Genomic DNA, 26,820 nt, shown 5'->3' with positions numbered 1-26,820 from the left:
TACTGTATAGTAGCTGATAGACCCCCCCCAGTATTCATACTGTATAGTAGCTGATAGACCCCCCCAGTATTCATACTGTATAGTAGCTGATAGACCCCCCCCAGTATTCATACTGTATAGTAGCTGATAGACCCCCCCCAGTATTCATACTGTATAGTAGCTGATAGACCCCCCCAGTATTCATACTGTATAGTAGCTGATAGACCCCCCCAGTATTCATACTGTATAGTAGCTGATAGCCCACCCCCAGTATTCATACTGTATAGTAGCTGATAGCCCACCCCCAGTATTCATACTGTATAGTAGCTGATAGCCCACCCCCAGTATTCATACTGTATAGTATGAATATAGTCATCCTGTCTTCTGTTTGTCCGTAAGAACAAGGGTCAAATCTCTGTGTCCATTCGACATTAGAGTCATCCTGTCTTCTGTCCGTCTCCCAGGTACCTGACAGACTTTGAGCCCGTTCAGTGTTTGGGTCGAGGAGGGTTTGGTGTCGTGTTCGAGGCTCGGAACCAGGTGGACGACTGTAACTATGCCATCAAGAGGATACGACTTCCCAACAGGTAACGGCTTCAGCGTTGTCACGAACCCGAGGTACCTGTGTTTTTACTAAACCCACTAGCCTGTGTATTGACCAGCTCTTACCCAACAGAGAGCTAGCCAGGGAGAAGGTGATGAGAGAGGTGAAGGCTCTGGCCAAGCTGGAACATCCAGGGATCATCCGGTACTTCAACGCCTGGCAGGAGAGCCCTCCAGAGGGCTGGCAGGAGGGACAGGACCAGCGCTGGCTGGAGGAGAGGTAGGAACTATTACAGTGTAACACCAGGCAGGAGAGCCCTCCAGAGGGCTGGCAGGAGGGACAGGACCAGCGCTGGCTGGAGGAGAGGTAGGAACCATAATGATGTTACACCAGGTAGGAACTATTACAGTGTAACACCAGGCAGGAGAGCCCCCCCCTAAGGCCTGGCTGGGGGATTTTTTTTTTGTCAGAAATGGACAGCTGTTAATTGAGTGAGAGTCAAACATACAGTTGTAGTGGGAAGTTTACATACACTTAGGTTGGAGTCATTAAAACTCGTTTTTCAACCACTCCACAAATTTCTTGTTAACAAACTATAGTTCTGGCAAGTCGGTTAGGACATCTACTTTGTGCATGACACAAGTAATTTTTCCAACAATTGTTTACAGACAGATTATTTCACTTATAATTCACTGTATCACAATTCCAGTGGGTCAGAAGTTTACATACACTAAGTTGACTGTGCCTTTTAAACAGCTTGGACAATTCCAGAAAATGATTTCATGGCTTTAGAAGCTTCTGATAGGCTAATTGACATCATTTGAGTCAATTGGAGGTGTACCTGTGGATGTATTTCAAGGCCTACCTTCAAACTCAGTGCCTCTTTGCTTGACATGGGGAAATCAAAAGAAATCAGCCAAGACTTCAGAAAAACAATTGTAGACCTCCACAAGTCTGGTTCATCCTTGGGAGCAGTTTCCAAACACCTGAAGGTACCACGTTCATCTGTACAAACAATAGTACGCAAGTATAAACACCATGGGACCACGCAGCCGTCATACCGCTCAGGAAGGATACGTGTTCTGTCTCCTAGAGATGAATGTACTTTGGTGCGAAAAGTGCGAATCAATCCCAGAACAACAGCAAAGGACCTTGAGAAGATGCTGGAGGGAACAGGTACAAAAGTATCTATATCCACAGTAAAACGAGTCCAATATCGACATAACCTGAAAGGCCGCTCAGCAAGGAAGAAGCCACTGCTCCAAAACCGCCATAAAAAAGCCAGACTACGGTTTGCAACTGCACATGGGGACAAAGATCGTACTTTTTGGAGAAATGTCCTCTGGTCTGATGAAATGGAACTGTTTGGCCATAATGACCATCGTTATGTTTGGAGGAAAAAGTGGGAGGCTTGCAAGCCGAAGAACCCCATCCCGAATGTGAAGCACGGGGGGTGCAGCATCATGTTGTGGGGGTGCTTTGCTGCAGGAGGGACTGGTGCACTTCACAAAATATATGGCATCATGAGGATAGGAAGTTAAAGCTTGGTCACAAATGGGTCTTCCAAATGTACAATGACCCCAAGCATACTTCCAAAGTTGTGGCAAAATGGCTTAAGGACAACAAAGTCAAGGTATTGGAGTGGCAATCACAAAGCCCTGACCTCAGTCCTATAGAAAATGTGTGGGCAGAACTGAAAAAGCGTGTGCGAGCAAGGAGTCCTACAAACCTGACTCAGTTACACCAGTTCTGTCAGGAGGAATGGGCCAAAATTCACCCAATTTATTGTGGGAAGTTTGTGGAAGGATACCCGAAATGTTTGACCCAAATTAAACAATTTAAAGGCAATGCTACCAAATACTAATTGAGTGTATGTAAACTTCTGACCCACTGGCAATGTGATGAAATAAATAAAAGCTGAAAGAAATCATTCTCTCTACTATTATTCTGACATTTCACATTCTTAAAATAAAGTGGTGATCCTAACTGACCTAAGACAGGGAATTTTTACTAGGATTAAATGTCAGGAATTGTGAAAAACTGAGTTTAAATGTTATTTGGCTGAGTTGTATGTAAACATCCGACTTCAACTGTATGTTTCTAGAACTCATTGATTCTTGTCTCCATCTTGTTTAATGATGGTTGAAGCCGTTTCCAATTCCTAAAATGTATGAAGTAGGATGATGTCGATCATATTTCCTCTCCTCTCTCTCAGCACTACCGACTGGCCACTGAGCTCCCCCGACCACATGGAGGTGCTGTCTGTCAAAGTGCCCATCTCTTCCGTCTCCAGCCCTGTGAGTTCTGCGTCTGGCTTGGACGGGGCCTTCATGACTGACCACGACCAATCCATGCTCTCCAGATCTGCAGGCGGGGCCATGGGATTTGGCTGCGGGGCTATGGACTTCAGAGTCGGGACTGATCTCCCCTTCCCCCTGCCAATTGGTCAGGACAGTATGATGTCAGAGCTGGATAGCCAACCAGACCCGGAGGCCTCGACTTCTGACACGCCCCACTCCTTTGAGCTATGCCCCCCCCGCGGCCCAAGCGACTGCACCTCATCCTCCTTTGACATCGTGTTCGAGGACTCGGGCTGCGACCGTGACGCCGACCCTGACCCTGAGGTCATGACCCCCTCAGAAGCCTCCGTATTGGCCAATACCCCACTCACTGAGAAGGCTAGCTCCTCCTCCTCCCACACCAGAAGAACCGACCCTTTCCCCGTACCCGTCCCACCCTCCTCCCCCTCCATCCCTCCCTCCTCCTCCTCTCCTCCACGCCCCACCTCCCTCTGCCTGGCCCCAAGCCCCTCCCGGACCCCCCCAACCCTGAGGCCCCAGCCTTCTCCTAAGGTGTACCTGTACATTCAGATGCAGCTGTGTCGTAAAGACACCTTAAAGGATTGGATGTCTCAGAGATGTCTGCCTGAACACAGGGAACGTTCTCAGTGTCTGGGCATATTTCTGCAGATCTCTGAGGCCGTTCACTTCCTCCACAGCAAGGGCCTGATGCACAGAGACCTCAAGGTGAGGACGTACACACACGTAGGAATGAAGATGCACACACACAGACGGACACACAATCCCCAGCCCTACCTTCACCAGTATCTAAAAATTCCCTCTCCCCTCCTCCTTCTCTCTCCTCCTTCTCTCTCCTCCTTCTCTCTCCTCTCTCCTCCTTCTCTCTTCTCTCTCCTCTCTTCTCTCCCTCTCTTCTCTCTCCTCCTTCCTACTCTTCTCTCTCCTCCTTCCCTCGCTCCTCTTTCTCCTCCTTCCCTCTCTCCTCTCCCTTTCATCCTTCTTTCTCTCCTATCTCCTCTCACCTCTCACCTCCTCTCTCCCCCTCCTCTCCTCTCTTCTCCTCCTCTCTCCTTTCTCCCCCTCCTCTCTCCTCCAGCCCTCCAATATCTTCTTCACAGTGGATGATGTGGTGAAGGTTGGAGACTTTGGTCTGGTGACAGCCATGGACCAGGAAGAGGATGAGGATGATTCAGGACCCCTAACTCCCATGCCCAGCTACGCGCGTCACACTGGACAAGTCGGCACCAAACTATACATGAGCCCAGAGCAGGTAAGACTGAACAGACACTACATGACCAACAGTATGTGGACACCTGCTCGTCAAACATCTCATTCCAAAATCATGGGCATTAATATGGAGTTGGTCCCCCTTTGATGCTATAACAGCCTCCACTCCTCTGGGAAGTCATTAATATGGAGTTGGTCCCCCTTTGCTGCTATAATAGCCCCCACTCTTCTGGGAAGGCATTCATATGGAGTTGGTCCCCCCCGTTTGCTGCTATAACAGCCTCCACTCTTCTGGGAAGTCATTAATATGGAGTTGGTCTCCCTTTGCTGCTATAACAGCCTCCACTCTTCTGGGAAGTCATTAATATGGAGTTGGTCCCCTCTTTGCTGCAATAACAGCCTCCACTCTTCTGAGAAGGCTTTCCACTACATGTAGGTACATTGCTGAGGGGACTTGTTTCCATTCAGCCACAAGAGCATTAGTGAGGTTGGGCGTTCGATGGGGTTGAAGTCAGAGCTCTGTGAAGGCCAGTCTTGTTCTTCCACACCGATCTCGACAAACCATTTCTGTATGGACCTCGCTTTGTGCACAGGGGCATTGTCATGCTGAAAGAAGGAAAGGTCCTTCTCCAAATTGTTGCCACAAAGTTAGGAGCACAGAATATTCTAGAATGTCATTGTATGCTGTAGCGTTATGATTTCCCTTCATTGGAACTAAGGGGCCAAGACTGAACCATGAAAAACATCCCCAGACCATTATTCCTCCTCCACCAAACTTTACAATTGGCACTATGCATTGGGGCAGGTAACGTTCTCCTGGCATCCGCCAAACCCAGATTTGTCGGACTACCAGATGTGGAGCGTGATTCATCACTCCAGAGAACGCGTTTCCACTGCTCCAGAGTCCAATGGCGGCGAGCTTTACACCACTCCAGCCAACGCTTGGCATTGCGCATGGTGATCTTAGGCTTGTGTGCGGCTGCTCGGCCATGGAAACCCATTTCATGAAACTCCCGACGAACAGTTCTTGTGTTGACGTTGCTTCCAGAGGCAGTTAGGAACTCGGTAGTGAGTGTTGCAGCCGAGGACAGACGTGCTACGTGCTTCAGCACTCTGGAAGCAATGTCAGCACAATTACTGTTCGTCTGGAGCTTCATGAAATGGGTTTCCGTGGCCGAGCAGCCGCACACAAGCCTAAGATCACCATGCGCAATGCCAAGAGTCGGCTGGAGTGGTGTAAAGCTCACCGCCATTGGACTCTGGAGCAGTGGAAACGCGTTCTCTGGAGTGGTCCTGTTCTGTGAGCTTGTGTGGCCTACCACTTCGCGGCTGAGCCGTTGTTCCTCCTAGATGTTTCCATTTCACAATAACAGCCCTTACAGTTGACCGGGGCAGCTCTAGCAGGGCAGAAATTTGACAAACTGACTTGTTGGAAAGGTGGCATCCTATGACGGTGCCACGTTGAAAGTCACTGAGCTCTTCAGTAAGGACATTCTACTGCCAATATTTGTCTATGGAGGTTGCATGGCTGTGTGCTCGATTTTATACACCTGTCACGAACAGATGTGACTGAAATAGCCGAATCCACTATTTTTAAGGGGTGTCCACATATTTTTGCATATCCAGTGCCTTTGGAAAGTATTCAGACCCCTTGACTTTTTCCACATTTTGTTACGATGTAGCCTTATTCTAAAATTGATGAAATAAAATAAAAATCATCATCAATCCACACACAATACCCCAAATGACAAAGCGAAAACAGGTTTTTAGAACTTTTTGAAAATGTATATATATTTATTTTACATAAATACCTTATTTACATAAGTATTCAGACCCTTTGCTATGACACTCGAAATTGAGCTCATCCTGTTTCCATTGATCATCCTTGATGTTTCAACAAATTGTCTGGAGTCCACCTGTGGTAAATTCAATTGATTGGACATGATTTGGAAAGGCACACACCTATCTAAACTCAGTGAAAGAAGAAACATCCTCACTGTCAACTGCGTTTATTTTCAGCAAACTTAACATGTGTAAATATTTGTATGAACACAACAAGATTCAACTACTGAGACATAAACTGAACAAGTTCCACAGACATGTGACTAACAGAAATTAAATAATGTGTCCCTGAACAAAAGGGGGGGTCAAAATCAAAAGTAACAGTCAGTATCTGGTGTGGCCACCAGCTGCATTAAGGACTGCAGTGCATCTCCACCTCATGGACTGCACCAGATTTGCCAGTTCTTGCTGTGAGATGTTACCCCACTCTTCCACCAAGGCACCTGCAAGTTCACGGACATTTATGGGGGGAATGGCCCTAGCCCTCGCCCTCCGATCCAACAGGTCCCAGACGTACTCAATGGGATTGAGATCCGGGCTCTTCGCTGGCCATGGCAGAACACTGACATTCCTGTCTTGCAGGAAATCACGCACAGAACGAGCAGTATGGCTGGTGGCATTGACATGCTGGAGGGTCATGTCAGGATGAGCCTGCAGGAAGGGTACCACATGAGGGAGGAGGATGTCTTCCTTGTAACGCACAGCGTTGAGATTGCCTGCAATGACAACAAGCTCAGTCCGATGATGCTGTGACACCTCCCCAGACCATGACGGACCCTCCACCTCCAAATCGATCCCACTCCAGAGTACAGGCCTCGGTGTAACGCACATTCCTTCGACGATAAACATGAATCCGACCATCACCCCTGGTGAGACAAAACCGCGACTCGTCAGTGAAGAGCACTTTTTGCCAGTCCTGTCTGGTCTGGCGACGGTGGGTTTGTGCCCATAGAGTTGTTGTTGCCGGTGATGTCTGGTGAGGACCTGCCTTACAACAGGCCTACAAGCCCTCAGTCCAGCCTCTCTCAGCCTATTGTGGACAGTCTGAGCACTAATGGAGGGATTGTGCGTTCCTGGTGTAACTCGGGCAGTTGTTGTTGCCATCCTGTACCTGTCCGACAGGTGTGATGTTTGGATGTACCAATCCTGTGCAGGTGTTGTTACACGTGATCTTCCACTGCGAGGACGATCAGCTGTCCGTCCTGTCTCCCTGTAGTGCTGTCTTAGGCGTCTCACAGTACGGACATTGCAATTTATTGCCCTGGCCACATCTGCAGTCCTCATGCCTCCTTGCAGCATGCCTAAGGCACGTTCACGCAGATGAGCAGGGACCCTGGGCATCTTTCTATTGGTGTTTTTCAGAGTCAGTAGAAAGGCATCTTTAGTGTCCTAAGTTTTCATAACTGTGACCTTAATTGCCTACCGTCTGTAAGCTGTTAGTGTCTTAACGACCGTTCAACAGGTGCATGTTCATTAATTGTTTATGGTTCATTGAACAAGCATGGGAAAGAGTGTTTAAACCCTTTACAATGAAGATCTGTGAAGTTATTTGGATTTTTATAATTTATCTGTGAAATACAGGGTCCTGAAAACGGGACGTTTCTTTTTTTTGCTGAGTTTATATATGGTCCCACTGTCAGAACAAAAACCAAGCCATGAAGTCAAAGGAATTCTCCGTAGAGCTCCGAGGTAGGATTGTGTCGAGGCACAGATCTGGGGAAGTGTACCAAAAAATGTCTGCAGCATTGACGGTCCCCAAGAACACAGTGGCCTCCATCATTCTTAAATGGAAGAAGTTTGGAACCACCAAAACTCTCCCTAGAGCTGGCCGCTCGGCCAAACTGAGCAATCGGGGGAGAAGGGCTTTGGTCAGTGAGGTGACCAAGAACCCAATGGTCACTCTGACAGAGCTCTAGAGTTCCTCTGTGGAGATGGTTGTCCTTCTGGAAGGTTCTCCCATCTCTGCAGAACTCCACCAATCAGGTCATTATGGTAGAGTGGCCAGACGGAAGCCACTCCTCAGTGGAAGGCACATGACAGCCCACTTGGAGTTTGTCAAAAGGCACCTAAAGACTCTCAGACCATGAGAAACAAGATTCTCTGGTCTGATGAAACCAAGATTGAACTTCTTGGCCTGAATACCAAGCGTCGCGTCTGGAGGAAACCACGCACCATCCCTACGGTGAAGCTTGGTGGTGGCAGCATCATGCAGTGGGAATGTTTTTCAGCGGCAGGGACTGGAAGACTAGTCAGGATCGAGGGAAAGATGAATGGAGCAAAGTACAGAGAGATCCTTGATGAAAACCTGCTCCAGAGCGCTCAGGACCTCAGACTGGAGCGAAGGTTCACCTTCCAGCAGGACAATGACCCTAAGCACACAGCAAAGACAACGCAGGAGTGGGTTTGGGACATGTTTCAAATCAAATGAAATCAAAATGTATTTGTCACATGTGCCGAATCCAAAGGTATAGACCTTACAGTGAAATGCTAACTTACAAGCCCTTAACCAACAATGCCGTTTTAAGAAAATACCCCAAAAAAGTAAGAGATAAGAATGTGGAAAAAGTCAAGGGTTCTGAATACTTTCCAAATGCACTGTATCGTGTACGTCTTTAATCACATTCCCAGGATTCCCTGGTTCTTCTTGTTTCATCCTGTCCTGGTTCACCCTGGTGTGGTTCATCCTAGCTCACCCTGTCCTGGTTCGCCCTGGTCTGGTTCATCCTAGCTCACCCTGTCCTGGTTCACCCTGGTCTGGTTCATCATGGTCTGGCTCACCCTGTCCTGGTTCACCCTGGTCTGGTTAAACTTGGCTCACTCTGTCCTGGTTCACCCTGGTCTGGTTCATCCTAGCTCACCCTGTCCTGGTTCACCCTGGTGTGGTTCATCCTAGCTCACCCTGTCCTGGTTCACCCTGGTCTGGTTCATCCTAGCTCACCCTGTCCTGGTTCACCCTGGTGTGGTTCATCCTAGCTCACCCTGTCCTGGTTCACCCTGGTGTGGTTCATCCTAGCTCACCCTGTCCTGGTTCACCCTGGTGTGGTTCATCCTAGCTCACTCTGTCCTGGTTCACCCTGGTCTGGTTCATCCTAGCTCACTCTGTCCTGGTTCACCCTGGTCTGGTTCATCCTAGCTCACTCTGTCCTGGTTCACCCTGGTCTGGTTCATCCTAGCTCACTCTGTCCTGGTTCACCCTGGTCTGGTTCATCCTAGCTCACCCTGTCCTGGTTCACCCTGTCCTGGTTCACCCTGGTGTGGTTCATCATGGTCTGGCTCACTCTGTCCTGGTTCATCCTGGTTTAGACTGGTAAATTGTCTGTCTGGTAACTCCTCCTGTTTAGACTCATAGAGCTGTCTAATAGAGATGTAACCAAGATGTCTGTGTCTTAACCGTTACTCTCACAGAGTGGATAATCTACTCTGTTACCCTGAACTGTGTAGTCTTCTAGATTAGAGATGTCTATCTAACTGTAACCATAACCTTGTTCTCTCTCCTCTCCAGTTGTCTGGTGACTTGTACTCTCACAAAGTGGATATCTACTCTCTGGGTCTGATCCTGTTTGAACTGCTCTGTCCCTTCAGGACACAGATGGAGAGAGTCAGAGTGAGTACCACACAATGCTGAGTAGTACTATATAAAACTCACCCGGGTGAGTAGTACTATATAAAAACACACCCGGGTGAGTAGTACTATATAAAAACACACCCGGGTGAGTAGTACTATATAAAAACTCACCAGGGTGAGTAGTACTATATAAAAACACACCCGGGTGAGTAGTACTATATAAAAACTCACCAGGGTGAATCGTACTATATAAAAACTCACCCGGGTGGGTAGTACTATATAAAAACTCACCCGGGTGGGTAGTACTATATAAAAACTCACCAGGGTGAGTAGTACTACAGTACTATCTCATCCAGACTGACTGAAGTTATATGTTGTCTATGGTATCATGTTTATCTCCAGACTCTGACTGAAGTCCGAGGGCTACAGTTTCCTGCTGTCTTCGCCAAGAACAACGTCCAGGAGGTAAGTAGTGTATGTCTGCTGTCTGTCTGACGCCTCCTACTGTCTGATGCTTCCTACTGTCTGTCTGACGCCTCCTACTGTCTCTGCTGTCTGTCTGGCCCCTCCTACTGTCTCTGCTGGCTCTCTGGCGCCTCCTACTGTCTCGTCTGTCTGGCGCCTCCTGCTGTCTCTCTGACACCTCCTACTGTCTGTCTGACGCCTCCTACTGTCTCTGCTGTCTGTCTGGCCCCTCCTACTGTCTCTGCTGTCTGTCTGACGCCTCCTACTGTCTCTGCTGTCTGTCTGGCCCCTCCTACTGTCTCTGCTGTCTGTCTGACCCCTCCTACTGTCTCTGCTGTCTGTCTGGCGCCTCCTACTGTCTCTGCTGTCTGTCTGGCGCCTCCTACTGTCTCTGCTGTCTCTCTGGCGCCTCCTACTGTCTCTCTGGCGCCTCCTACTGTCTCTGCTGTCTGTCTGGTGCCTCCTACTGTCTCTGCTGGCTCTCTGACGCCTCCTACTGTCTGTCTGACGCCTCCTACTGTCTCTGCTGTCTGTCTGGTGCCTCCTACTGTCTCTGCTGTCTGTCTGGCACCTACTGTCTCTGCTGTCTGTCTGGTGCCTCCTACTGTCTGTCTGACGCCTCTTACTGTCTCTCTGGCGCCTCCTACTGTCTCTGCTGTCTCTCTGGCGCCTCCTACTGTCTCTGCTCTCTCTCTGGCGCCTCCTACTGTCTGTCTGGCGCCTCCTACTGTCTCTGCTGGCTCTCTGACGCCACCTACTGTCTCTGCTGGCTCTCTGACGCCACCTACTGTCTGTGCTGTCTCTCTGGCGCCTCCTACTGTCTGTGCTGACTCTCTGACGCCTCCTACTGTCTCTGCTGTCTCTCTGGCGCCTCCTACTGTCTCTGCTGGCGCTCTGATGCCCCCTACTGTCTCTGCTGTCTCTCTGGCGCCTCCTACTGTCTGTGCTGACTCTCTGACGCCTCCTACTGTCTCTGCTGGCGCTCTGGCGCCTCCTACTGTCTCTGCTGGCGCTCTGGCGCCTCCTACTGCCTCTGCTGGCTCTCTGGCGCCTCCTACTGTCTGTGCTGGCTCTCTGGCGCCTCCTACTGTCTGTGCTGGCTCTCTGGCAACTCCTACTGTCTGTGCTGGCTCTCTGGCACCTCCTACTGTCTGTGCTGGCTCACTGGCTTGATACAATAATATCATAGATGGAATAAAATACAATCATGGCATAAAATGTACTACTCTTAAGAAATGAATGAGTATTTTATCTGATGAGTTGTGTATGTTTTGATATTGATCAGATCGTAGTGATCAGATTGTAGTGATCAGATCATAGTGTGTGGTGTCATGTACCCTGATGTGTCTCTCCTGCGTACTCTAGCTGGGCATGGTCCGCAGCATGTTGTCCCTGAACCCGGCGGAGCGTCCTGAGGCTGCTGACATCACGGAGGAGCCTCTGTTTCAGGAACTGGAAGTCCCGTGTCGCCTGGCGGTCCGACAACGATCCCGGACATACAGCGCCTCGTCAGCCGGATGGCCTGCGCGCACCTCTATTGCCTCTTCCTGAACACACACGCAACACACACACACACCACACACACACACACACACACACACACACACACACACACACACACCGCCAGTCACCCCCTGTTCCCCCATTCCCAGTCTAATGCCAGACAGAACCACCTTCTCCCTCTTACACACCACCAAAGAGACCCTGTAGGACATCTCTCTCACATCGTTCCCATCGGTAACCCTTCTACAGTAACCCTTCTACAGTAACCCTTCTCTCACACTGTTTGTTCATTCAATCTCTCCCTCGTGTTGAACCCTGTTGAATCCTGTTGAATCCTGTAACCATATCAACCATATCTAGATGACACCTTGTTCTAACATGAACTGTCCTTAACAACTGGTAACTAGTACTGGTAACTAGTACTGACAACTAGTACTGAGAACTGGAGACTGAGATGCCTGATTTGGGAGAAAAACCCTTTTCCTGTTTGTTCTGTTAAAGGTGATTTAAATGCATTGCTTAGGCCTTAGGAGGTTTGTGAGGTGTTAACTGCCTTGGACCAGGAGACCTGCTCTGAACTCCTCTACTAGAATGAATGAATGAATGGTGCTGGGTCATGTTTCTATAGCATGGTTACGATGGGGATCACAGGGCTGTCCGGGACTAACAAATCCTCACGCTTTTCTTTTTTGTTGTTGTTGTTGTTGTTGTAAATGTAGAAAGTCAAATCTGTTTAAGTTGCTAGCCAGAGCAGGACAATAATTTTCCAAAATGTTCTCCCTGCCAATGTTTTGTAAATAAGTAAAAAAAAAAAAAAATGCAAATGATTGTATGTTGTTAAAAAGAGAAGGTGTGGTCACACCTGTGTATATACTGACTGAGACTGTAATACGGTTCCATTGCTTTGTGAATGGCACTGACAGAATGAAGCACTATGATGTCCGATGATGGTAGAGAGATGACAGCTGCACTTTATTGCTAGCTTCAATGTGATCTGATCTCTTAAGCCCGGAGGATACTGTGTCATAGACATTGTTCTTTCTATCTAAGAAATAGAATGGAGAGTCATTTTGTATTTCTAAGATAACTGTCACCTAGTGCCAGATTCAATCCGATCACATTCTGTCCGCTCTGCACGTTTTAAAGGCAATATTCCCATGTTTGCGTAGGCCACATTCACGGAAAACGCTCCGTATGTTTATTTATTTTATTTTTTTTATATTTTTTTTCACCTTTATTTAACCAGGTAGGCCAGTTGAGAACAAGTTCTCATTTACATGTTGTCATCTCATGTTGGCTTGATTAGAACTTGCCTTTAAATGTCAATTGCTCTATAATGCGGATCTCTCCGCAGTCTGTATTTCATTTAGGCCCTGAACAAGAATGAACTGATTCTAAGTTAAGGAGGACCTCCCAACAACATGTTGGACCTGACAGCTTTCATTATGTGATAAACACCATGTTTTCTCCTCTGGACAGGAGAGCAGTGCTTTAGAAAAGTCTTATGAAGTCCTTGTTACTCTTATCACTGATAATTGTAATGTACTATAATTATTGTTTTATCAATTGTGCTTTTTCTAATGATTTTTTGACAGGCTTTTTTTATATATATAATCCTGCAAGCTTTTTTGATTACTGTAAATTTTGTCTTTGACTGAAGAAGCTGATAAATTTACAACAGCAGAGATCTGGTTCTGTTGTGTGGAGATGTTGAGTAGAGATGACAGAGAGTCTGCTGAGGTAGATCTGGTTCTGTTGAGTAGAGATGACAGAGAGTCTGCTGAGGTAGATCTGGTTCTGTTGAGTGGAGATGTTGAGTAGAGATGACAGAGAGTCTGCTGAGGTTTGGTCAAAATAAAATCACTTATTTTTGATTTTTTTTATAACCCAAACTGGGTTGAACCAAATGGAACCAATAAGGCTGAAACAACAGGGAGGGACCTAGCTGAACTTGTCCAATAAAACTCTGGTTTTCCATTGCAAAACGTTTTGTTACGGTGTGCACTAAGGAATACACCCCTGGTTTAAATGTTCTAGATGTTCTAGAATGTTCTAGACTAGATCAAGTTCTTACAGTTTATAACCTTTTTTCCTTTGACCTACTGTATCCGAGTCCCAGCAAAGGGGGTTGTTTTATTTGTATTCATGTTTTATGGACTATATGAAGGAATTACCGTTCTCTGACTTTACCTTCAAACTCTGAGAACATCTGCGCAAGTACCTAAATTGTATTTCTGTCTGTCTGCAATCGAGAGTATCCAAGACCTTTAGATAATACTGTCATCTCTGCTTTTAGTTCTAGAGGTAGTGTTATAAATGACAACTATAGTTGAATTAGTTTATAAGATAGTTATCTAACGGATATTAAGTTTTTCTGTCTCTTCCACCCTCCTCTCCTTTCTTCTTCTCTCCTCTCTTCTTCTCTCCTCTCTTCTTCTCTCCTCTCTTCTCTCCTCCCTTCTTCTCTCCTCTCTTCTTCTCTCCTCTTCTTCTCTCCTCTCTTCTTCTCTCCTCTCTTCTCTCCTCTCTTCGTCTCTCCTCTTCTTCTCTCCTCTTCTTCTCTCCTCTTCTTCTCTCCTCTCTTCTTCTCTCCTCTCTTCTTCTCTCCTCTTCTTCTCTCCTCTCTTCTTCTCTTCTCTCCTCTCTTCTTCTCTTCTCTCCTCTTCTTCTCTCCTCTCTTCTTCTCTTCTCTCCTCTTCTCTCCTCTCCTCTCCTCTTCTTCTCTTCTCTCTTCTTCTCTTCTCTCCTCTCTTCTTCTCTCCTCTCTTCTTCTCTCCTCTCTTCTTCTCTCCTCTCTTCTTCTCTCCTCTCTTCTTCTCTCCTCTCTTCTTCTCTCCTCTCTTCTTCTCTCCTCTCTTCTTCTCTCCTCTCTTCTTTCCCTGGATGTCTGGTTCAGTTCCAGTTCTGCACCTCTGACCCCTAACCTTTGACCTGTAGTTAAATCTATCTGTCCATCTGATCTGGTGATGATGTAAATATGTTTATTTTGTTTTATTTATGTTTAATGCCGAAATCAATCAGTTTTGGGTTGGTGGTACATATATATAAATATATGATGAATACACTTCGTCCCATGAAGTGCATTGAAATATGGTGACTTCTTCCAAGTCTTACATTTAATAAACACTTCTATTACATTTGTAAAGTTTAGTGTGCTTTGGTGTGTTTTTGTTGCTGTGTGTGTTGGTTAGTGTTTCAGACACCCTGAGCCGGCGGCCAGACATCGGTCTCACGCTGTGGGTACTTGCTACCCTCTCATAGGCGAAGACCTGGAAGACCAGATGTAACCTTCGTGGACATCTGCTGAGACCCTGGCCTCAGAACAGAGGACCTACCAGCTGTCATGAACAACAGAGAGCTATGGACTGATGTTGTCCAGCACATTGTGGCGCCATAAGCAAGTGGTCCAGTTCAGGTGTCATTAGGCTGTTTTTGGTCCAGCACCGAACCGTTTGATGGTCCGGCCCCGAACCGTTTGATGGTCCGGCCCCGAACCGTTTTGATGTGTGTTATTTCAGTCTAATATGAGTTTCCATAACATAATTTGCTATGCAGTATTTAAAATACAATACTGTATACTGCACTAGGCGCTAGTGGGGTTGTCACTCGTTAACACAACCACAGTCATAATTATGGTTAAACTCTGCCCATTTCTACAATTTCTCTTCTTAAAATCTGATTTTAAACATAACCCCACTGCTAGCCTCATGCCTAACCTTGAATTAAGACCAAAAAGCATGTTTTCTCCATTTTTAAATTTTGACTTTACGGCTGTGTTATCTAGTGGAAAGCCAGTACAAGGTACTGCAGGAAACCCCTGGACGGATGCGGAAGCTGCTGTGATTGGTCAAGATTTCACAACGCACTGCACTGGACCAACCATGTCCCTTGACCCCTCCCCTCCAACCCTATTGGACAGTTTGATGTGGACGTCATCATTCAGCTATTTAGCTCCTTTGCTAACCAGCTATTCTGCCTCAGTATAAGGGTTGGCTAATGCTAATAAGCTAATGTTAGCACTCAACATCCTTAAGCTATTGGGTGTCAGTTATTTATTAGTATTATTTAGTGAATGTGCAAGCTAAGGATATTGATATAAGTCGTAAAGTGTTTATTTCGAGCGAGTGCATTTGATTAGTTTCGTTTCTGTAGCTGGCTTGGCTGGCTAGCTACTTCCGATAGCTACTGGCTGGCTAGCTAGCTGAGACAAGAGTTTTTCTGGTCTGAAACATGTCTTCTGACAGTGACACAGTGGCCCCCGGTGGACTCGAGCTGAACTGTAATATTCATATTAACCCTGTTTAAACTGGGCAATGTTGAGGTGGTACAACTGACAAAATCAGAATTAATCATAGAGGTCCAATAACATTCTTGACTCATTTGTGTTATAACCATATAGGCTATGTAACTATTTGTAAAAAATAAATAAACGGGCCATTTATTAAATTGGTGAAATTTCATTGACCTTTTATTTGTTATTACTCTCTTTATTCACTTAGCTACTGACTTGTTCTATTGTTGCGTTGTCTACAGGTTAACCTGCAAGGAAGCATTTCATTGCACTGTGTACACGCCATGTATATTTTTTATTTCACCCTTATTTAACCAGGTTGGCTAGTTGAGAACAAGTTCTCATTTACAATTGCGACCGGGCCAAGATAAAGCAGTTCGACACATACAACAACACAGAGTTACACATGGAGTAAAACAAAACATACAGTCAATAATACAGTAGAAAAATATGTCTATATACAATGTGAGCAAATGAGGTGAGATAAGGGAGGTAAAGGCAAAAAAGGCCATGGTGGCAAAGTAAATACAATATAGCAAGTAAAACACTGGAATGGTAGATTTGTAGTGGTAGAAAGTGCAAAGTAGAAATAGAAATAATGGGGTGCAAAGGAGCTAAATAAATACAGTAGGGGAAGAGGTAGTTGTTTGGGCTAAATTATAGATGGGATATGTACAGGTGAAGTGATCTGTGAGCTTCTCTGACAGCTGGTGCTTAAAGCTAGTGAGGGAGATAAGTGTTTCCAGTTTCAGATATTTTTGTAGTTCGTTCCAGTCATTGGCAGTAGAGAACTGGAAGGAGAGACGGCCAAAGGAGGAATTGGCTTTGGGGGTGACCAGTGAGATATACCTGCTGGAGCGCTTGCTACAGGTGGGTGCTGCTATGGTGACCGGTGAGCTGAGATAAGGGGGGACTTTACCTAGCAGGGTCTTGTAGATGACCTGTAGCCAGTGGGTTTGGCGACGAGTATGAACTGAGGGCCAGCCAACGAGAGCGTACAGGTCGCAGTGGTGGGTAGTATATGGGGCTTTGGTGACAAAACGGATGGCACTGTGATAGACTGCATCCAGTTTATTGAGTAGGGTATTGGATGCTATTTTGTAAATGACATCGCCGAAGTCGAGGATCGGTAGGATGGTCAGTTTTACGAGGGTGTGTTTGGCAGCATGAGTGAAGGATGCTTGTTGCGAAATAGGAAGCCGATTCTAGATTTAACTTTGGATTGGAGATGTTTGATGTGAGTCTGGAAGGAGAGTTTACAGTTTAACCAGACACCTAGGTATTTGTAGTTGTCCACATATTCTAAGTCAGAACCGTCCAGAGTAGTGATGCTGGACGGGTGGGCAGGTGCAGGCAGCGATCGGTTGAAGAGCATGCATTTAGTTTTACTTGCATTTAAGAGCAGTTGGAGGCTACGGAAGGAGAGTTGTATGGCATTGAAGCTCGTCTGGAGGGTTGTTAAACACAGTGTCCAAAGAAGGGCCAGAAGTATACAGAATGGTGTCGTCTGCATAGAGGTGGATCAGAGACTCACCAACAGCAAGAGCGACATCATTGATGTATACAGAGAAAAGAGTCAGCCCGAGAATTGAACCCTGTGGCACCCCCATAGAGACTGCCAGAGGTCCGGACAACAGGCCCTCCGATTTGACACACTGAATTCTATCTGAGAAGTAGTTGGTGAACCAGGCGAGGCAATCATTTGAGAAACCAAGGCTATAGAGCTGCCGATGAGGATGTGGTGATTGACAGAGTCGAAAGCCTTGGCCAGGTCGATGAATACGGCAGCACAGTATTGTTTCTTATCGATGGCGGTTACGATATCGTTTAGTACCTTGAGCGTGGCTGAGGTGCACCCATGACCAGCTCTGAAACCAGATTGCATAGCGGAGAAGGTGCGGTGGGATTCGAAATGGTCGGTAATTTGTTTGTTGACTTGGCTTTCGAAGACTTTAGAAAGGCAGCGTAGGATGGATATAGGTCTGTAGCAGTTTGGGTCAAGAGTGTCCCCTCCTTTGAAGAGGGGGATGACCGCGGCAGCTTTCCAATCTTTTGGAATCTCAGACGACATGAAAGAGTGGTTGAACAGGCTAGTAATAGGGGTTGCAACAATTTCGGCAGATAATTTTAGAAAGAAAGGGTCCAGATTGTCTAGCCCGGCTGATTTGTAGGGGTCCAGATTTTGCAGCTCTTTCAGAACATCAGCTGAATGGATTTGGGAGAAGGAGAAATGGGGAAGGCTTGGGCGAGTAGCTGTGGGCGGGGGCCGGGCAGTTGACCGGGGTAGGGGTAGCCAGGTGGAAAGCATGGCTAGCCGTAGAAAATGCTTATTGAAATTCTCAATTATAGTGGATTTATCGGAGGTGACAGACTTTCCTATCCTCAGTGCAGTGGGCAGCTGGGAGGAGGTGTTCTTATTCTCCATGGACTATATCATGTGTATATGACAAATAAATGGGAAGGGGGAGGGCAGTCAGAAACACAAGGAAAAAGATGGCCAGCTTTGTGAAAAATATTGAAAATACATAGGCCCTTAAATTATGTCTCCTCAAATGTTATGTCATCTAAAAATCATCAGCTGCAATAACTGACGAAATGAATTATAGAAGTCTTAAAACCTCTTCCATTCTACAGGTACATTTTTTTTAAAATATTCATATAGCTTAGGTGCCATGGAGCTTATCTGTCATGTTTGGAGTTGTGTTGCTCTCTAATGCGGACACTTACATTTTTCTTCACATTTGTTGCTCTAGTCATGTCAGTATACAGTACTTTAAAGAGCAACTGCCCCTAAAAACAACCTATGTGGTGTCAATATGAGTCAGAAACACTTATTATAGTGTCAAAATGGACTACAAAGTGTAATAAAAATAATAAAAAATAAAAACAATTATTTCACCTTTATTGAACCAGGTAGGCCAGTTGAGAACAAGTCCTCATTTACAACTGCGACCTGGCCAAGATAAAGCAAAGCAGTGTGACACAGACAACAACACAGAGTTACACATGGAATAAACAAATGTACAGTCAATAATACAATAGAATAATCTGTATACAGTGTGTGCAAATGTAGTAAGATTAGGGAGGTAAGGCCATAAATAGGCCATGGAGGTAAAATCATTACATTGGCATTAACACCGGAGTGATAGGTGTGCAGATGATGATGTGCAAGTAGAGGATAGGATAAAGTAATCCTTCTAACCCCCCCCCCCCCCCCCTTAAAAGATTTAGATGTACTATTGTAAAGTGGTTGTTCCACTGGATATCATAAGGTGAATGCACCAATTTGTAAGTCGCTCTGGATAAGAGCGTCTGCTAAATGCCGTAAATGTAAATGTAAGTAGAGATACTGGGGTGCAAAGGAGCAAAAAATAATAATATGGGGATGAGGTAGTTGGATGGGCTATTTACAGATTGGCTATGTACAGCTGCAGCGATCGGTTAGCTGCTCAGATAGCTCATGTTTAACCCCTGTGCGGCCTCCGTCCCGTGTGCGGCCTCCAGCGAAAAATCATATCGCCATTAGCATAACAAAATGTAATAATTTTTTAACAATTTTTTTTTCTTCTCCAAATTATATAGTTTTATAGATACACCTCTCCTGAATCGAACCACGTTGTCCGATTTCAAAAAGGCTTTACAGCAAAAGCAAAACATTAGATTATGTTAGAGGAGTATATCGTAAAAGTAGCCACATAGCCATTTTCTGACCAACCACATGCATCACAAATAACCAAAAAACAGCTAAATGCAGCACTAACCTTTGACAATCTTCATCAGATGACACACCTAGGACATCATGTTACACAATACATGCATTCTTTTGTTCGATAAAGTTCATATTTATATATAAAAACAGCATTTTACATCGGTGCGTAACGTTGACTAACTATTTTCCCTCAAATGCATCCGGTGAAACAGTGCTACAATTTACTAAATTACTATTCGAAAACATTTTTAAAATGTAATATTGTCATTCTAAGATTTATAGATGAATATCTCTTGAAAGCACCTGTAATACCAGATTTAAAAATAACTTTACTGGGTAATCACACTTTGCGATACTCAGAAAATTACCTAGTAAATATAGGTCTGCGCCATCTTGGAACAATCGCATATCACATCTAGTCTTGTATACTATTGTCAATAATCCCTTACCTTTGGTTGTCTTCATCAGAAAGCACTTCCAGGAATCCCAGGTCCACAACAAATGTATTTTAGTTCGAAAAAATTACTCCTTTATGTTCCAAGAGCTTGTTCTTGTTAGCGCGTCTGAAGGCTGCTCCAAAACTTCCGTCGGCCACGGGACAGCTATTTCGAGAAAAAGCTTTTTTTTCCATTTAGGTTCGTTCAAACATGTCAAACGTTGTATAACATAAATCTTCAGGGCCTGTTTCAACAAGAGCGCCAATAAGATTCGAGGGGGACGATTGCATTGTGTTTCAAAACGTTTCGAAAGGGGAGGGTAGACAGGGCCGCCGGCGTCATAATGGTGATGGCCCTCCTCATGTGACCAATTTCAACAGCGTCTCATTCATTCAGTTTTAACAGTAGGAGACTCAAACCACTTTGTAAAGACTGGGGACATCTAGTGCAAGCAATAGGAAGTGCTCAATGAACCATAGCTCACGGTGTGATTAATAGGCAAAGATGTGAAGTTGAGTCCACAATTCAGAATTCCACATCCTGTTACAATCGGTCTCGGGGTTTTGACTGCCATATGAGTTCTGTTATACTCACAGACACCATTCAAACAGTTTTAGAAACTTTAGGGTGTTTTCTATCCACAAGTATTAATTATATGCATTTCCTAGCTTCTGAGTTTGAGTAGGAGGCCGTTTAAAATGGGCAGGAATTTTTTTCAAAAATCGCTTTAGCGCCCCCTATCCTAGGGGAACGCCAAGATTAAAGTTGGTGAGGGTCATCCAGGTCATCTATAAGTCTTTGCTAGGTAAAGCTCCACCTTATCTCAGCTCACTGGTCACCATAGCAGCTCCCACGAATTGCAAAAATCACTGAAGCTGGAGACATATCTCCCTCACTAATTTTAAACACCAGCTGTCAGAGTAGCTTACCGATCGCTGCAGCTGTACACAGCCCATCTGTAAATAGTCCATCCAACCAACTACCTACCTCATCCCCATATTGTTTTTATTTACTTTTCTTTTGCACGCCAGTATTTTTACTTGCACATCCTCATCTGCTCATCTATCACTCCAGTGTTAATTGCTAAATTGTAATTACTTTGCTACTATGGCCTATTTATTGCCTTACCTCCTTTGCATACACTGTATACAGATTGTTCTATTGTGTTATTGACTGTACGTTTGTTTATGTGTAACTCTGTGTTGTGGTTTTTGTTGCACTGCTTTGCTTTATCTTGGCCAGGTCGCAGTTGTAAATGAGAACTTGTTCTCAACTGGCCTACCTGGTTCAATAAAGGTGAAATAAAAATAATAATAATAAAATAAAAACTCTAGCTACATAATCAAATTATTTGTCTGTTACACAGCTATTAACATCTATCATCGTACAATGAACTGATGAGATTTAATTATTGATCCAGGCCAGCTGTGAGGTTGAAGAGACACATGGTGACAGAGCAGCCAAGAGAGACAGTCCAGCCTTCCACTAGCACAGCCTCCATGCTAACCAGCCAAGAGAGACAGTCCAGCCTTCCTGCTAACCAGCCAAGAGACACAGTCCAGCCTTCCTGCTAACCAGCCAAGAGAGACAGTCCAGCCTCCCACTAGCACAGCCTCCATGCTAACCAGGCAAGAGAGACAGTCCAGGCTTCCTGCTAACCAGCCAAGAGAGACAGTCCAGGCTTCCTGCTAACCAGCCAAGAGAGACAGTCCAGGCTTCCTGCTAACCAGCCAAGAGAGACAGTCCAGGCTTCCTGCTAGCCAGCCAAGAGAGACAGTCCAGCCTTCTACTAGCACAGCCTTCCTGCTAACCAGCCAAGAGAGACAGTCCAGCCTTCCACTAGCACAGCCTTCCTGCTAACCAGCCAAGAGAGACAGTCCAGGCTTCCTGCTAACCAGCCAAGAGAGACAGTCCAGCTTCCCACTAGCACAGCCTCCATGCTAGCCAGCCAAGAGAGACAGTTCAGCCTCCCATTAGCACAGCCTCCATGCTAACCAGCCAAGAGAGACAGTCCAGCCTTCCTGCTAACTAGCCAAGAGAGACAGTCCTGGCTTCCTGCTAGCCAGCCAAGAGAGACAGTCCAGCCTTCCTGCTAACCAGCCAAGAGAGACAGTCCAGCCTCCCACTAGCACAGCCTTTCTGCTAACCAGCCAAGAGAGACAGTCCAGCCTTCCTGCTAACCAGCCAAGGGAGACAGTCCAGCCTCCCACTAGCACAGCCTTTCTGCTAACCAGCCAAGAGAGACAGTCCAGCCTTCCTGCTAACCAGCCAAGAGAGACAGTCCAGCCTCCCACTAGCACAGCCTTCCTGCTAACCAGCCAAGAGAGACAGTCCATGCTTCCTGCTAACCAGCCAAGAGAGACAGTCCAGCCTCCCTGCTAACCAGCCAAGAGAGACAGTCCAGGCTTCCTGCTAACCAGCCAAGAGAGGCAGTCCAGCCTACCACTAGCACAGCCTCCCTGCTAACCAGCCATGAGAGACAGTCTAGCCTCCCTGCTAACCAGCAAAGAGTAACAGTTCAGCCTTCCACTAGCACAGCCTCCCTGCTAACCAGTCAAGAGAGACAGTCCAGGCTTCCTGCTAACCAGCCAAGAGAGACAGTCCAGCCTACCACTAGCACAACCTCCCTGCTAACCAGCCAAGAGAGACAGTCCAAATCAAATCCATCAAATCAAATTTATATAGCCCTTCTTACATCAGCTGATATCTCAAAGTGCTGTTCAGAAACCCAGCCTAAAACCCCAAACAGCAAGCAATGCAGGTGTAGAAGCACGGTGGCTAGGAAAAACTCCCTAGAAAGGCCAAAACCTAGGAAGAAACCTAGAGAGGAACCAGGCAATGAGGGGTGGCCAGTACTCTTCTGGCTGTGCCGGGTGGAGATTATTACAGCACATGGCCAAGATGTTCAAATGTTCATAAATGACCAGCATGGTCAAATAATAATAATCGTAGTAGTTGTCGAGGGTGCATCAAGTCATTAACACAAGAGTAAGTGTCAGTTGGCTTTTTCATAGCCAATCTTTGAGAGTATTTATACCGCTCCTGCTGTCTCTAGAGAGTTGAAAACAGCAGGTCTGGGACAGGTAGCACGTCCGGTGAACAGGTCAGGGTTCCAGCAGGTCTGGGACAGCAGGTCTGGGACAGGTAGCACGTCCGGTGAACAGGTCAGGGTTCCATAGCCGCAGGCAGAACAGTTGGAACTGGTGCAGCAGCATGGCCAGGTGGACTGGGGACAGCAAGAAGTCATCAAGCCAGGTAGTCCTGAGGCATGGTCCTAGGGCTCAGGTCCTCCGAGAGAGAGAAAGAAAGAAAGAGAGAATTAGAGAGAGATATTTAAATTCACACAGGACACCGGAAAAGACAAGAGAAATACTCCAGATGTGACAGACTGACCCTAGCCCCCCGACACATAAATTACTGCAGCATAAAAACTGGAGGCTGAGACAGGAGGGGTCAGGAGACACTGTGGCCCCATCCGATGAAACCCCCGGACAGAGCCAAACAGGCAGGATATAACCCCACCCATTTTTCCAAAGCACAGCCCCCACACCACTGGAGGGATATCTCCAACCACCAACTTACCATCCCGAGACAAGGCCGAGTATAGCCCACAAAGATCTCCGCCACGGCACAACCCAAGGGGGGGCGCCAACCCAGACAGGAAGACCACGTCAGTGACTCAACCCACTCAAGTGACGCACCCTTCCCAGGGACGGCATGGAAGAACACCAGTAAGCCAGTGACTCAGCCCCTGTAATAGGGGTAGAGGCAGAGAATCCCAGTGGAGAGAGGGGAACCGGCCAGGCAGAGACAGCAAGGGCGGTTCGTTGCTCCAGCCTTTCCGTTCACCTTTACACCCCTGGGCCAGACTATACTTAATCATAGGACCTACTGAAGAGATGTGTCTTCAGTAAAGACTTAAAGGTTGAGACTGAGTCTGCGTCTCTCACATGGGTAGGCAGACCATTCCATAAAAATTGAGCTCTATAGGACAAAGCCCTGCCTCCAGCTGTTTGCTTAGAAATTCTAGGGACAATTAGGAGGCCTGCGTCTTGTGATCGTAGCACACGTGTTGGTATGTACGGCAGGACCAAATCGGAAAGATAGGTAGGAGCAAGCCCATGTAATGCTTTGTAGGTTAGCAGTAAAACCTTGAAATCAGCCCTTGCCTTAACAGGAAGCCAGTGTAGGGAGGCTAGCACTGGAGTAATATGATCACATTTTTGGGTTCTAGTCAGGATTCTAGCAGCCATATTTAGCACTAACTGAAATGTATTTAGTGCTTTATCCGGGTAGCCGGAAAGTAGAGCATTGCAGTAGTCCAACCTAGAAGTAACAAAGGCATGGATTAATATTCCTGCGTCCTTTTTGGACAGAAAGTTTCAGATTTTTGCAATGTTACGTAGATGGAAAAAAGCTGTCCTTGAAACAGTCTTGATATGTTCGTCAAAAGAGAGATCAGGGTCCAGAGTAACGCCGAGGTCCTTCACAGTTTTATTTGAGACAACTGTACAACCATCCAGATTAATTGTCAGATTCAAAAGAAGATCTCTTTGTTTCTTGGGACCTAGAACAAGCATCTCTGTTTTGTCCGAGTTTAAAAGTAGAACGTTTGCAGCCATCCACTTTCTTATGTCTGAGACACAGGCTTCTAGCGAGGGCAATTTTGGGGCTTCACCATGTTTCATTGAAATGTACAGCTGTGTGTCGTCCGCATAGCAGTGAAATTTAACATTATGTTTTCGAATGACATCCCCAAGAGGTCAAATATATAGTGAAAACAATAGTGGTCCTAAAACGGAACCTTGAGGAACACCGAAATATACAGTTGATTTGTCAGAGGACAAACCATTCACAGAGACAAACTGATATCTTTCCGACAGATAAGATCTAAACCAGGCCAGAACTTGTCCGTGTAGACCAATTTGGGTTTCCAGTCTCTCCAAAAGAATGTGGTGATCGATGGTATCAAAAGCAGCACTAAGATCTAGGGGCACGAGGACAGATGCAGAGCCTCGGTCTGACGGCATTAAAAGGTAAGGTTAAAAGGTTATTATTATTTGACCATGCTGGTCATTTATGAACATTTTAACATCTTGACCATGTTCTGTTATAATATCCACCCGGCACAGCTAGAAGAGGCCACCCTTCAAAGCCTGGTTCCTCTCTAGGTTTCTTCCTAGGTTTTTGGCCTTTCTAGGGAGTTTTTCCTAGGGAGTTTTTCCTAGCCACCGTGCTTCTTTCACATGCATTGCTTGCTGTTTGGGGTTTTAGGCTGGGTTTCTGTACAGCACTTTGAGATATCAGCTGATGTACGAAGGGCTATATAAATAAATTTGATTTGATTTGAGTCTAAAACCAGACTGAAGCGTTTCGTATACATTGTTTGTCTTCAGGAAGGCAGTGAGTTGCTGCGCAACAGCTTTTTCTAAAATTTTTGAGAGGAATGAGAGATTCTATATAGGCCGATAGTTTTTCATATTTTCTCGGTCAAGATTTGGCTTTTTCAAGAGAGGCTTTATTACTGCCACTTTTAGTGAGTTTGGTACACATCCGGTGGATAGAGAGCCGTTTATTATGTTCAACATAGGAGGGCCAAGCACAGAAAGCAGCTCTTTCAGTAGTTTAGTTGGAATAGGGTCCAGTATGCAGCTTGAAGGTTTAGAGGCCATGATTATTTTCATCATTGTGTCAAGAGATATAGTACTAAAACACTTTTGTGTCTCCCTTGATCCTAGGTCCTGGCAGGGTTGTGCAGACTCAGGACAACTGAGCTTTGGAGGAATACGCAGACTTAAAGAGGAGTCCGTAATTTGCTTTCTAATGATCATGATCTTTTCCTCAAAGAAGTTCATGAATTCATTACTGCTGAAGTGAGAGCCATCCTCTCTTGGGGAATGCTGCTTTTTAGTTAGCTTTGCGACAGTATCAAAAAGAAATTTCGGATTGTTCTTATTCTCCTCAATTTAAGTTGGAAAAATAGGATGATCGAGCAGCAGTGAGGGCTCTTCGATACTGCACGGTACTGTCTTTCCAAGCTAGTCGGAAGACTTCCAGTTTGGTATGGCACCATTTCCGTTCCAATTTTCTGGAAGCTTCAGAGCTCGTGTATTTTCTGTATACCAGGGAGCTAGTTTCTTATGACAGATGTTTTTAGTTTTTAGGGGTGCGCAAGGTATTGTGCAAGGTTAAATTGAGTTCCTCAGTTAGGTGGTTAACTGATTTTTGTCCTCTGACGTCCTTGGGTAGTCAGAGGGAGTCTGGAAGGGCATCAAGGAATCTTTGGGTTGTCTGAGAATTTATAGCACGACTTTTAATGCTCCTTTGTTGGGGTCTGAGCAGATTATTTGTTGCAATTGCAAACGTAATAAAATGGTGGTCCGATAGTCCAGGATTATGAGGAAAAACATTAAGATCCACAACATTTATTCCATGGGACAAAACTAGGTCCACAGTATGACTGTGGCAGTGAGTAGGTCCAGAGGCATGTTGGACAAAACCCACTGAGTCGATGATGGCTCCGAAAGCCTTTTGGAGTGGGTCTGTGGACTTTTCCATGTGAATATTAAAGTCACCAAAAATTTGAATATTATCTGCTATGACTACAATGTCCGATAGGAATTCAGGGAACTCAGTGAGGAACACTGCATATGGCCCAGGAGGCCTGTAAACAGTAGCTATAAAAAGTGATTGAGTAGGCTGCATAGATTTCATGACTAGAAGCTCAAAAGATGAAAACGTCGTTGTTGTTTTTTTTTGGTAAATTGAAATTTGCTATCATAAATGTTAGCAACACCTCCGCCTTTGCGGGATGCGCGGGGGATATGGTCACTAGTGTAACTAGGAGGAGAGGCCTCATTTGACACAGTAAATTCATCAGGCTTAAGCCATGTTTCAGTCAGGCCAATCACATTAAGATTATGATCAGTGATTAGTTCATTGACTATAACTGCCTTGG

General features: G+C 45.8%; 1 protein-coding gene across 1 annotated transcript in view; it reads left to right on the top strand.

Moving 5' to 3' along the window:
- eif2ak3 (eukaryotic translation initiation factor 2-alpha kinase 3) overlaps positions 1-11,496 on the top strand; it is a 50,155-nt gene extending 38,659 nt beyond the window's left edge. The window contains exons 11-17 of the mRNA XM_045723806.2: positions 444-566; positions 656-802; positions 2,739-3,549; positions 3,920-4,093; positions 9,395-9,496; positions 9,860-9,922; positions 11,288-11,496. Of these exons, the coding sequence (XP_045579762.1) occupies positions 444-566; positions 656-802; positions 2,739-3,549; positions 3,920-4,093; positions 9,395-9,496; positions 9,860-9,922; positions 11,288-11,473 (1,606 nt within the window). The 3' untranslated portion in view covers positions 11,474-11,496. The remainder of the gene's footprint in view (positions 1-443; positions 567-655; positions 803-2,738; positions 3,550-3,919; positions 4,094-9,394; positions 9,497-9,859; positions 9,923-11,287) is intronic.
- Positions 11,497-26,820: the final 15,324 nt, after the last annotated feature.

This window comes from Salmo salar, chromosome 09 (genome assembly GCF_965601325.2).
Source record: "Salmo salar chromosome 09, fSalSal1, whole genome shotgun sequence".
Classification (NCBI taxonomy): Eukaryota; Metazoa; Chordata; class Actinopteri; order Salmoniformes; family Salmonidae; genus Salmo; species Salmo salar.
The sequence above is the reverse complement of the archived record's forward strand: the minus strand, read 5'-3'. Positions and strand labels throughout refer to the sequence as shown.